General features: G+C 30.4%; 2 protein-coding genes across 2 annotated transcripts; one reads left to right on the forward strand and one right to left on the reverse strand.

The window, feature by feature from the left end:
• Positions 1-904: 904 nt before the first annotated feature.
• On the reverse strand, positions 905-12,804 carry LOC130897104 (mitochondrial proton/calcium exchanger protein). Its single transcript, XM_057805694.1, has 7 exons — positions 12,538-12,804; positions 11,683-12,441; positions 10,531-10,780; positions 9,065-9,294; positions 8,658-9,011; positions 4,601-4,941; positions 905-1,426 (listed from the first exon to the last, which is right to left on the reverse strand). The coding sequence occupies exons 1-7, from the start codon at positions 12,593-12,595 to the stop codon at positions 1,130-1,132; spliced, it is 2,289 nt and encodes a 762-aa protein (XP_057661677.1). The 5' UTR covers positions 12,596-12,804; the 3' UTR covers positions 905-1,129.
• Positions 12,805-13,031: 227 nt separating this feature from the next.
• On the forward strand, positions 13,032-13,594 carry LOC130897515 (COX assembly mitochondrial protein homolog). Its single transcript, XM_057806411.1, has one exon. It carries the CDS (start codon positions 13,135-13,137, stop codon positions 13,498-13,500), a length of 366 nt encoding a protein of 121 aa, XP_057662394.1. The 5' UTR covers positions 13,032-13,134; the 3' UTR covers positions 13,501-13,594.
• Positions 13,595-13,598: the final 4 nt, after the last annotated feature.

Below are 13,598 nucleotides of genomic sequence, written 5' to 3' on the forward strand. Positions count from 1 at the left end.
TTTTAAAAGGCGTAAATATGGGCAGCTAATTTTATATCAGCAGTTTCTATATACTGTGCTCTTTCATTTAAAGAAAAAATTAAAGCGTGACTAGACTAATTTTGTATCTCTACAAAATTCTACTATTAATATCAAACTATGTACCCAGATTCCTTTCACCCATAACTAGATTATATCCAAAACACAAATAAATAGTTCACAATTTTCTTTAGATTTACACTTAGACACTGCACGAGCAAACGTCCGATGCGTACTGGTGCGTACCTTCAAGTGACAAAAAATGAGAAAATTAGACGTTTCAGATATATGTTTTCGCAACCCGTTACAGGCCCAACATCCTTTAGCATAATTAGCAAATTTTGCTACATTCCTCATCACTTGAGAATTTTGACCACAGCCAATTTTTCAGTGCATCGGTCACCCTGTGTAAATGAGGAATTGCTTCAATGTTGCCACTACAAATTGGTAAGGTACAATGTAGAATTTTAGGGAAAGAAAATCGAATGAGAAAAAATAATTTATTTTTTTGTATTCATTCACAAAAAAATCATATCTTTGACGAAGAATAACAACATAAAAAATCAAAGAAAAAAAACATTACACCCTCCTCCCCATAATCATTTTAGCACAATCCGGCGAGGAGGAAAACCTAAGATAGTCATATTGGGGCAGAAATGAAGTCATTAAAACAATAAAACCTTTTGTAGCAATTATCTCCAATTCGTCTAATTTTTATGTGAAATAGTGATTGAGAGTTTCACAATATGAAACAGATTTAAGAATTCAAACTAATAAAACGATAACATACTGGAAAAGATTTTATTTTATCTTCAGTATTATTCAAATACTGAAAATGGTATCGATTGAATTTTATAAATTCTCCCTTTAACATTGAAAACAACAATTAAAAATGTACGTTTAATATCACACCCTTTTACATCCAGACAAATATACAGTATTAAGTTAATACATGTACTAAAATCACAATGCTATTCAAAAAAGCAGTTTTTTGGATTTTTTACGCCTGGTTATACAAATTGTATACAATAGAAATAATTTAAGCTCCTTGTCACAAGTGTATTAGTTAGGTACAATAACAAAATTAACTAAAATAACAACTAAACTTTTATTAAAGCTTTTGGGAATCGCTCTTCGATTTACCAATACCGGATTGTTGAGGAAATGTTACAGATTGTGATTCCATTTTCGATTTTGAAGGGTCTGGGAGTGATTTTGGGGCATTATCATTTTTTTCAGAATTGTCGGATTCCTTTTTTTTCGCAGATTTCGATTCTTTGTCTTTTTGGAGAGCTTTTTCGATTTTGTCTTCTACTTCGAGGATTTCTTCTTTATCGATTAGATCTACTAATTCATCAATTTGTTTTGGACTAAGATTCACATTTTCTTTGCCTATTATTTCAATTACCTGCGTAAACACAAAACAGTTTAATATTAAAATAGGTAATAAAACCAAGAGTGTTCAGAATTATGTAGTTTAATGTCTAGTAATCATAGTACCAATGTTTTAAAATTAATAGTGGTGTGTTAATGCTTCCAACTATTTACAATATTAAACATACAGTTGTAAATTATAAGTTAACCATTTTGAAACAACTGATGTATCCAAAAAGTCCTTTGTTAAAACACTGAATAATAAAGGGGACACAAACCTTGTGAAGGGGTTAATTGAGAACCTTATTCTTTCAAATATATTCAAATCTGTTTTGGTAATGAGAAATTATTTTATCTCAAAAGAATACGTGACAGTTCGCTAAAGAAATCAAGTAGATTATATAGTCAACAAAAGGGAGGACTTTCTACTAATTTGTATAAATTATATTCTTGATATATAACAGAATTGTTTGTTTATGTTTTCTAAATTTATATGTCCTCCTTTTATATATCCCTTCTCTGTTACCATACGCTGTTTTTATAGCTAACCCGAGGCCCTAGAATATTCTCAACAGTTCTTCAGAGGAGTTCCAAAACATTTTAGAACACTTATGGACACTTCAGAGTATTCAATAAAATCCTCCATTTCTATTTTGAAACCGTTTTACTCACACAAAACAATTACTCCCAACAATATGACAATTGACCTCTATGATCCTCATTTTAACAGCTTATAGACTCCAGTCGCATCTTCACTGGACTTACTTCCAAACTCTAGGAACATGATACCCACTTCTCACTTACAAATTTTTTTCAAATAATGAAATAATGAGTGGAAGAGCCCTTAGATTGCATTTACACAGAGATTGCTGTCAGTTACCAAATCCACTGAAACTACTGTCCAAACAGAAGCTTTGCATATATGACCTAAAGAAATCTAGAAATCTACAACTGCATACTGACATTAGAGCCTATGCTTCCTCCTGAAACTGTCATCGCTATTATAAGTCACAGAACCTTCAAATAGCTAATCTTCCTGAAACTATGGTGTCCAATAGCCTTCAATTGAAAAGTCGACGCTCCTCTGTATTGGATAGACGCCCTTAGTGTCCGTAATGTCCTTACACTTGGTGCTCTTTCTGGAAAGGTCGTTGCCGTTTGCTCATTCCTTACTCTTCATGGAACTATCTACACTATGACCTTTTAAAAGATCAAGATGGATTCATCGTCGACATATCTTGGAGACACTTCACTGTGCACAACGCCAAATAGGCTCATGAATCAACGAGCAGTAGCAGTAAAAATAACAACTGACAACAATCTACAATACATTAAGTTTATAATTTTCTGCTTAAAATTGAAACTTCTGGCCCTTTCTCCACTTCAGTTTTCCAAATTGATAAACCTATTTTTTGATGAAATCGCAATTTAAAACGCCTTAGATAATATTTGTTATTTACTATCTCATGTTATAGCTGAAATTTCAAGTGCACAATACAAACATAATCATAAAAAATAGCTGATCTTAATTGTTTGTCTTCTTGACAGATGTTTTAATATCAGTTGTAAAGTACCATTTCAAGTATATAAACTCAAGTCTCGCCACTCAAACTCAAATCATGCATTTTTAGAGTTGCTGGTACAAAATTCCATTTGAAACACAGATGACTGACAAGTCTCACCACTCAAACTCAAGTGATGCATTATATTTTAGAGTTGCTGATATAAAATTCCATTTGAAACGCAGATGACTGACAAAACAAAGACAATTTATAAAATACAAAATTACATATGACATGAATAGAGTGCCCTTAGTGACAAAAATAATGTATATGTTTATATTAGCCATTAAAAATAACCTCAACCTCCAAGATAATGTGTATTTTGAGTTTATGTAAAAAACTTTCGATCAATCCCTACAACCAAAAGCTGAAAAATATAGAAATACTGGAAATAAATTTCATAAGTGTGGTATGGTCGTTGCCACATATTACATTCATCGACTTGAGAGTTGCATTAGACTTAATAAATAGTATGAGGAATATAGGAGTCCCTAGAAAAATTACACAGATAACAAAAGGAATATATAAAACCTAAGGTCGACGGAGTTTAAGATGGAAATGCGAGTAAAACAAGAAGATAGACTTAGTTCTCTTCTATTTATACTTGTCATGAATGGGACGATAGAAACAATAAACGAAAAGAACAATAAATTGGAATGCATAACTGGCTATAGGAACCTAGAACAGGTAAAAATAGACGGATTAGATATGAAGACTATATAGTAATAGTAGCATATACATTTATTAAAATAAAAGGTAAAGTAGACATATAGATAAAGATAATAGAAGACCTGAGAATGGAAGTAAATATCAGGAAATGCAAATAGATGGTAATTGATTAAAAAAGAGAACATGGGGAAGATTTAATACTAAAAGGACAATAAATAGATAGAGTGACCAGTTTTGAAAATCTGGGAGTTATTTTTACAGAAAATGGAAAAAAAATATATAGAACAAAGTAAGAAAAGCAAATCAATTATGCTATGTTCTAAATAAGACAATTTTCGGGGAAAAAGGAATAGAAGACATAAAAATAAAAGTATAAAATTTGATACCCACATAATAATATGTGGAAATACAACTTGGCTAATGACCAAAAAGATACTGAACAAAATAATAGCATCAAAAATTTAACAACTGACTGAAACAGCAAGAAAAACGAAGATTGATAGAATAAGAAATGAGGTAATTATAGAAAAGCTCGAACCAATAAGACACAAAATGCCTAAAGATGTTTAAACTAGTACGAACACATGAAAAGAAGGACAACACAAAACTTGATAAGAAAAGTAACGGAGGAAAAAAATATAAAAAAGAAGGAAAGAATGACTCAGGAAAACCTAACTTAGCAAGTAACACAGAAAGAGGGAATAAAAGAGAAAACAATACTGCAGATGAATGACATAGCCAAGAATTGCAAAGAGAAAAAACGTATAAAAAGAGAATGAAAACTAAAATCCCAATACTCTGGCACTCAAAGGGATATTAAAGGTTCTAAAGAAGGAGAAATTTCATAAGATGAATTTGAAAATTATGTTCGTTGTCTATCTATACTAGAATGACTGAATTTAAAATTCGTTATAGATTGCTTTTCAAGCAGTGTTAAAAATATTATTTGTCCTGTTGTACCATATTATTGAGAATACCTTTAAAACGTCTTCTACTTTTATCGAACCATCCTTATCATCGTCCATCCTCTTCAGAACATTTTTAATTTGTTCAATTTTACTTTGGTCGGGCACGTCTTTAATTTTATGTATGACAGCTATGATATCATCAATTTTCAATAATTCTTCCTTCTTTTTATCGGTAACTTCGATTTCTAAATCTTTTTTCAACTGTTTTTCTCGTTTTTCTAAGTCGACTAATACAGAGTCCAATTTATTAATCATCTTATTAACACTCTTGAAGAGTCGTTTGGCAGCTTTAGTTTCTTTAATTTTTGCTTCGGGTTGTTCCGCAACACATTTTGCCAAATCTTCAACATCTAAAAGGTGAAAAATAAATTAATTTGTTACTGCTCTATTCCCAAGAAAATTGTTTCTATTTTCAATATAATTTTTTGAAAAATTCGATGGAGGATTATTCCAACTGAATTTCAAGCTGCCCAAAAAAAATATATGATATTTAGCAAAGTTGAAGGAAATGAACAAATGCAAAGATAAATACTTAGTTTCATTATGTTTTAATTTGATTAAATGGCCAGGTAATTGTTTTATATTAAAATAAAAAATTGATTAAAATTTCTATAAGATAGGTTATTTTCACAAACTTAACCAATGGATAAAGCTTTACACGTTAAATTATGCACTTAGCTCATAGAGGAACGTGCAGATCAAATTTGTACAATTTAATCCAAGAGTACTAGTTTAGGTAACTATAGACAAAGAATTTTAATAAAACTGTGATTAATCCAAATTCAGGTGTCCTTAATTATAAAAAAAATAAATACAAAAATTGGAACTATGGAAATATGAAGGTATAAATTTATGCAAAATTGACCTTTGTGGTCAGACACCTTCTTAAATTATAGTACGCAATTTTTTGACCAAGCAAACAACTTGCAATATTTCAAGCAAGTAAATGAAAAGATTAGAAATTAATTGACATTAAATTTAAATTTTATTGAGGTTCTTATCTAACCAGCCTATAAGAAAAATTAGTATTTTATCAGCAAACTAGAAAATGGGAGAAAAACTTAATGAAGAAATCATGTTGAGGAAAGACTAGTATGGTATTTTGACATCAAATATTAATGATAACAATAACAGAATTGAAGTTCAAGTTCAATTATTTTCAGATAAAATTCGACAAACCTCTTTAGAATTTTTGATTATAAAAATTCATTTTGTCAATTGTTCTAATAACAAAAAATAAATTAGTGAACTATTTCATTAAATATCAAAAATACATAAAAAATCACTTTTTATATCAGGGATTTCAAATTTACAATAATTAGTACTTTTGGGGAGATATAGTTCTAATAATATACTCTTCAGCAAAATTAACACATAATTTCAATTTAATATTAAGAATATAAAAAATTTTGTGTAGGAAATACAGAGATTCAACAAAAATATACAAAACAAAATCTGAAAAGGCTCATTTCAATAGCGCATCCTTTGGCATCAATTGAATCATCTTATATGCTTCAAATTTCATTTGTGATATGATTTCGGTGAAGAAGATTCATTCTATATGTGAATGAGTCTAAGATGGAAATTTTGAAGAGACATAGATGTTATGTAGCCTAATAGTGTAACTTAGTGTAGTGATAATATAAAACCACAATTTGTATTATAAATATCATGTAAAAGTCTTAATCTTTATATACCTCAAATTTTGTAAATTAATAATACAACGGATATGACCTTGTTTAAGACATTACTCCAATTAATCACATCAAGAGATGATTAATTGGATAAGGGACGTAGCTTCTTATCATATTTCATATAGAGGTATTTTGTCTAATACTTATGCATTACAAACACCAATGTCTTGGAAATTATTCTAAACTAAAAAGATGGTAAGGGTAAAACTCGAAAATAATGATTTCCTAAAACGAGAACACTTCACTTCACAGAAATCATACTACTGATCAACCAAAACTGAAATAGGAACATCCTAGTACATCCTACACAGAAGTTTCAGCCACCTGTTGAGTGAACAAATCAATTTGGACGGGAACCATCAGAAAAAATATAACAATCCTATCTGATAGTCAACCAGCCACAAATAATCAAGTCGAATTTGATCACAGTAGACAGAATCAGAAAGTAAATAATATGATATAACCGTTCTGTTTCCCAAGGAATAATAGTCACAAACTGACAAAAAGAAAAAACCTCAGCCGGGTTTATACGACGTTCGAGACTGTTTCTGGAAGCTATTAATGCAGATGTATCATAAATACATTGACCTAAATAGAAACAACCAACATATTCTCACAGGGTTTCTAGCAGAACACTGTCACTTGAATGAACAATTCGTGAGAAAGAAAACTAAAAATACTGACGACTGCAGGTTTTATGTAGAAGAGAGTGGAACACAACACACTACTAAGAGTTTATTAATAATTTATTCTTCTATATTTTTTCTGAATGCATGTTGCTTCAATATTTTTGTTTACAATTATTTACTTAATGTAATAATTATTAGCATTGACATATATACATTTCATCATCTCAAAAGGTTAGTTACAAAAATGTACTTAAACTAAAATAAACAGATTCATGATAATTACTTGACACCTGCAGGAGTGAAAGCTATTTTATTTAAAAAATTTTTTACTCAATCTTAATAAGATTGAGCAAAGGCGCCACACCGTCGCCATAGAGTAGTACACATATGTCCCAAGATATTTGGACTTGGAATATTATTTATAAAAGCGAGCAAGCAAATACCCTTTCAAAACACAATTATAACCAGGTCTTTTCAGTTTCAAATGAAATACAATATCAAGTAACCTCATAATTTAGGTTACGAAAAGAAAAAAGCTTTATTCAAACGTAATTTTTATTTTGTGGGTACCTATTACCAGCGGTGTTGTCGAGCCGGAACGCTCCGGAACGTCGTTCCGGTACTTCCTTTTTGGACAGGAACGCGTTCCGGAACTAAAGATGATTTCTGATAACGAAAATTGAAAAAAAAAATAAAAAGAATTGCTGATTTTTTTTTCTAATTTTTGACGAATTTTTATATGTATTATTATAAACAGGGGTTTGAACCGAACCCGAACCGGAACGAACCGGCTTGTTTTTCCGAACCACGAACCGGAGTCCGGAACAAATACGTGAATCAGTTTTTGAACCCAGGATCAGCCCTGTCTATATAATTATATATACGCGTTCCGGTAAAAAAAAATTAGCAGAACACCATTGCTTATCACATTCCATGCAAACTTTTTATTGTTTAAAGCAGCGCAGGAAGTTTTTTGGCAGCTTCTTAAGGTTGCATAACGCTTTCTCTTTTGCAGCTGCAATGAACCCAAATCCTTGTTTTCCAATAAATTTTGGTATTTTTCAATTACATGAAAAGTATTAGTACATTTTTACGAGCTTGTTCGAACATGAGAATTTAGGCATCAATTTGTATGGACATAAAATATCAAAATCACCGCAAATTCGTTTGTTGCGTGTTGAAGTTGGGAGTAATATGACCTTGTATAATCACTAATACTATTCCGAGCTGTCTAGCATAATTCCACCTAGAGCAGTATTTGAAAGACCTATTCGACAGGCAGACGTTGCTAAAGAACACTGCGTTTCCCTGCAGACGCCCAGAACGTCAATTTATAGGGACTCTTTTCTTTGGAGAAGTGCTATCAAGGCACATATTTCCCGAACACTACAACCTACAGAAGTTCAAGATCAATATCCACAGGCATCTCCATACAACTGGCACCACTCAAACTATTAGAGTGTGAAAGGGTTTTACTCCTTTGTGCTTGCTTTTTACATAAAAAAAAAGTTTGACTAACAAATGTCGGTAGTTGGCTTCTGATGTATTTGTTTTTCTTCTGTAGGATTGTTAGAAGACTGAAAAATCTATATACTATCTCTCTATTAGTAAAATTCGATTTATATCTGGCTCGAAGGACCAGAAAGTGTAAGAGTATAGTGGTAGTAATAATAGTTAACAGAGTATTCATTGCTTGCTTACTTAATCAAATGAAAAACCAAGTGTTGATATTGAAATAATTACCTTGTTTGTAGTCCTCCATCTCAGATTTTAGTTCTTGAATTTCTTCCTTTTCAACAATAAATTTCTTTTCTTGCGAGACAGTATCGATAGCGGTCTCGATAATCTCGAAGTCTTTGGATTGAAGGTTTTCACTTTTCTTTTCGATTTTTTCTTTTTTCTTCGTATCTATCCTTAATGCAGTGTTCTCAAGTAGTGGTGTAGTTGATGTTGACAAAACAGGTGCTTTGTCCACAAGAAGTTCTTTTTCTTTTTCCATCTGTTTCTTCTTTTCTTCTCTCCTTTCCTCTCTTTCTTCTCTAATTTTCTTTTCTTCCTCTTTAATAATTTCCGCTCTAACTCTATTATCAATTTTACCTAAAGAAGAAACATTATATTGAATTTACTATCAAAATTCAATAATAAATTACCCTCTTTTTCCCCAATAGCAGCTTGTGTTTGCTTTACAATGGTTTCTGGTAGAGCTGATATAGTAGCTTTAAGTTTATCACTAGTAGGAATGGTTTCTGGCAGCATTAACGCTCTAGATAACAATAAAAGGGAAGGAGGAAGTTTCTTATTTAAACTTAAGTCTAACCATTGCTCTAATTGTGCCCTTAATCTTTCTTCGCTTAATCCATACGCTCTCATGCCTCTTGCTCTGCAACAAAATATTTTTGAGTTTTCAAAATTTTCTATAAAAACACTAATGGTTGCAACCCTATGAATTGATGTTTATTCAGTGTTCAACCTTTTTTAGTTTACTAATTTTATGTATATGTTGTATGGGTACAAACAATTTCACATGATTCCCATTTTCAATCACTGTAACTGTTACCTGTATTAACAGTACACATTTCATCAATTACCCTTTCAGGAGAATAAACATTTTATAGTATTTTTTCAATCCAAGAAACAAAATCTGTTTTATGTTTAAACAAAAAAGACCCTAATTGTTGAAACATTTCAATACCACATATGGGCAGACAAGATGACGATGTCTATTCAATTCGTTCCAAAAAATTGTGAAAGTAAAAAAATTTATTTACTTGACTTTTTTCACAAAACTATTCAGTATATAAATTTAGTCTAGTGTAGTAAATGATATATTATATATACCTAACAACAATGCAACTCTAGGTTATGGGGGATAATTATTATTAATAGAATGATTGAAAAGATCACCTATACTCAGAAACAGATTAAAATAAAACTTGAGAAAAAAAATTGTAATGGAAATGGTATTGAGAAAAAATTGTAAATTATTTTTTAAGTACAATAATAATATAATCTATTATTGGAAATAAGAAATAAAGGGAGAGAAAAATTATTATTGTAAATTAATATAATATGCATAACACCATGCCAACCACCAGCGCCTTTCATAATTTAATATAATAGAAATTATATTGTTATGGTTTCACAGCCATATGCCATCAAAGGTGCCAGTCATAATTTAAAGTAATGGAAACTAAAAGATGTGGGTGGCTATATCTATTAGGGTAGCCATAAACTATATTTTATATATTCTGGAAGAAGTTGTATACCACTAAACAAAGTTTTTACAATTTTATAAAATTCTTGCATGTGCATGTAAAAGCAAAAGCTCACAGTAAAGCAAATAGTTAAATGTTAAAGACTAGAGAAATGTTACAATAATAAATACCATGTCTTGAAACAAAATAGTTGCTAATATTACATTATGTGAATACATAATTTGTAAACATTTACTGACATAAATATGTGGACAGTTGAGATTAGTTTTTTATTGTTAGTATAATAAAATTTAATCAAATATTTGCTAATAATACTGTGAATTCATCAAAATTGATCTATAAAAGGCATTTACAAAAGAACATTTAGATGTCAATGTAATATAGCTATTAAATATTCTCACCTGCAAGCTTGCTGAACTTCTGCTAATGTCAAACTATGTACACCTTCTTTTTGTATCATTTTATCATCAGCTGCTAAGGATCGTAATTTCATTCTAAGTTGAAAACGAAGAAAATTATTTGTCCCTAAAGTTTGAACTTCCAAAACTCTACATAGAGCAATGAGTTGACTTCTAGACAAAGAATCTAATGTTATTTCATCTTGAAATAACTTTGAAAACTTCATTATATCTTCAGATTTAACGTATTCACCTGAAATACAAATCAAAATGATACATTACCCAGCAAAATTTACACAATTTTCATTTTGTAATCTTAAAAAATATTGCAACACTTATTTTTTCAATACACTGCAACTCAAAGTTTATGGTGTCCCTATCTGAACTTTTTTCAAGATCTAATGAGCTCCCCAATGTTTGTACTGGCTTGGATCTCCTCTTCTACAGGCTTCTTATCCATCCACAGAAAGTACACTTGTAAGTTTCTGCTAAATCTAATCTCATTAAGTTGTTCCTGACACTGTGCCCTTTAAAGAAGTTAGTGAGGAGGTGTAATTTGATTTTACTGAAATTCAAATATTTTTTAGACCTAATTATATCAAAGTTCGTAAGGAAATTTTTGAAGTGATACAGGAAGACACCTCCAGAGTGCTTCTCTTTCAGCTTTCTCCTACTATCACAACACCTTAATAGGAGAGTTCTCAATAGCTACACAATAGTATATTACAACCTAAGATCACAAAGTTGGATTTTCTGACATATGTCCACCAGGGCATTTTGCTCTATGGTCATATATGATACTATTTTCTGTGATCTTGTAGTCAAAAACACATCCTTCTATTGCCATTGACTACTAGATTTTCCTATGTCCTTCTCTAACTGGTTTCCATGTTTTACATCAACAGTTATTAAGGTATGTTATCTGTGGTTTAGTTTCTTTTGGTTTTCTGTTTTGAAATCCTTACTGACTCTTGTGTGGCAATTAATTTATATCATAAATACATTCAGAAATAAGACAAATTACATGAAAGGTGAAGAAAGCTATTAAAATTAAGTTAATAAACTATTTTTATATCATTGGAATTATATATTCTTTATTTTCCAGTTGTTCAGATTACTTGTTTTTTATTATTTATATTTTGTTTTTTTACGTACCTGAAGTTCTAATTTTTTGGAACCAGTCAACAAAATCTTTAGCCTCATTAGAATACCTTTCTTTATGTTGCACAGCCATATTGTCTAATGTCCCTTGTAAGAACTTAGCCATTTCCAGTTGAACCTTCAATCTCTGTTTAATTTTATCCTCTTTTTCTGAAGTTGTTTGGAATGTAGATGGCAGCATCCCAGGAAAGAATTTAATAAAGAAAGGTAATAGAAATTCCATGAAAGGTACTATAATGAAAACGGAAAATGGAACTAAACGAAAGAGATCTCCAACAGTTCGAGTTAAGAGCCTATATTCTCTCCTTGAGAGTGTTTTGCCATTTAATACTCTCCATACTAGACCTGAAGAGATTTTCACATCAATAAACAAAAGTCTAAAGCCATGATAGTAATGAACTATTTCATCCCAAATTCTTGTTGATAAAGGTTTCTTCTTAACCACAGGCGTTAAATCTTTAGTTTTTATCTGTTGATCTTCTTCTTGTTTCTTTTTAAGCTCCTGAACAGTTTCTTCTACTTTTGAAGATGGTTTTAAGGGTTCTTTTTCAAAATTAATACTGGTAAGTGAAATCTGGCGATAGAAATCAAATTTCCATTTGGGATCATTATTTACTAGCAATGTTCGATTGGGGTAAGTTAAATTCGGGTAAGACCTTATTGAATAAAGACGTTTTGAATCAATTATACTATTTGAAGAGAGGCTATCAATATAACATATACAACGTTTTTTCAATTGATGTTTTTTACAATCTAAAACAAGGAAATACTTTTAACATGATGACATCTTTATATATGTTATGAAAATTATGTAAGTCGAATCATCCTAACCTAAAAATCATAACTTACTTTCAATAATTCTTGATCGAGCACATTTAATGTGGCAAGTTCTTAACACTGCGTACATTTTAACTGTGAAGTCCTTTATCACCTTTTCAAGTTACCTTATATTTAAAAAAAATTCCATGGATGTTTTTAGATGTTCATGTACTTTAACAATGTATAATATAGATGATGTATTTTTATAATATTTCGTGACTTACAAATTTTCCATAACAAATGAGAATGAAAGTGACATCTGTGACATTTAACACTTTAACAAACACTTACACCAACATTATGTAAATAAAATACCCTCCCTTTTTAATTTATTTGAAAAAAATTCTTTATATGTATGGAGACTGATATTTCCCGAGTATATGAGAGTGAAGAATAACGTTATTCATATATTTCTCAGTTATTTAAATACTTAATCATACACTTATTTACGAAATGTTGGAATGAGTCACTGCCGAAATTTAACATCGCAGATCGAAATTCACAGAGTATACCTACAATCACTATACCTCTCTAGTAATTAATTTCATAATATAATCTTTAGTTTTTGTTCAATTGTAATGTATTGTATTGATGTTCTTTTAATATAATATTAATGGTAAAAGTAAAATGAGCTCACAAAGTGCTTATGACAAATATAAAGCTGGTCCCCATGGCTTAGGAGATCCAGATGATACATATTTAAGACGAGTAGAAATAGATGTAATGATTCCTAAAAAAATGAGAGAAATAGCTAGAGTTGAAAAGTGTTTTAAAGAAGTTGAGGAATTTACAAAATGTGGTAAAGATGCCGGATTATTGATGGTATTCAACTGTAGAGCAGAAAATGATAGATTAAAGAGTTGCCTCACTCATTGGTATCGTGATGAAGACTTCAAAGAAAGATGTAAAAAAGAGTATCTTGAAGAAAGGTCTGAATATAGAAGAACTGGAATTAGCCAAAAACAGAAGCAAAGAATAGCAAATTTCATGTAAATATCAGTTTATACCTTTTTAAATACTTGTTTTGGTTGTAAATATCTCAAATTATTTACATGTTATATATATAAATATAAATCATAAATACAAATTAT

Source organism: Diorhabda carinulata, chromosome 8 (genome assembly GCF_026250575.1).
Source record: "Diorhabda carinulata isolate Delta chromosome 8, icDioCari1.1, whole genome shotgun sequence".
NCBI classification, from domain to species: domain Eukaryota; kingdom Metazoa; phylum Arthropoda; class Insecta; order Coleoptera; family Chrysomelidae; genus Diorhabda; species Diorhabda carinulata.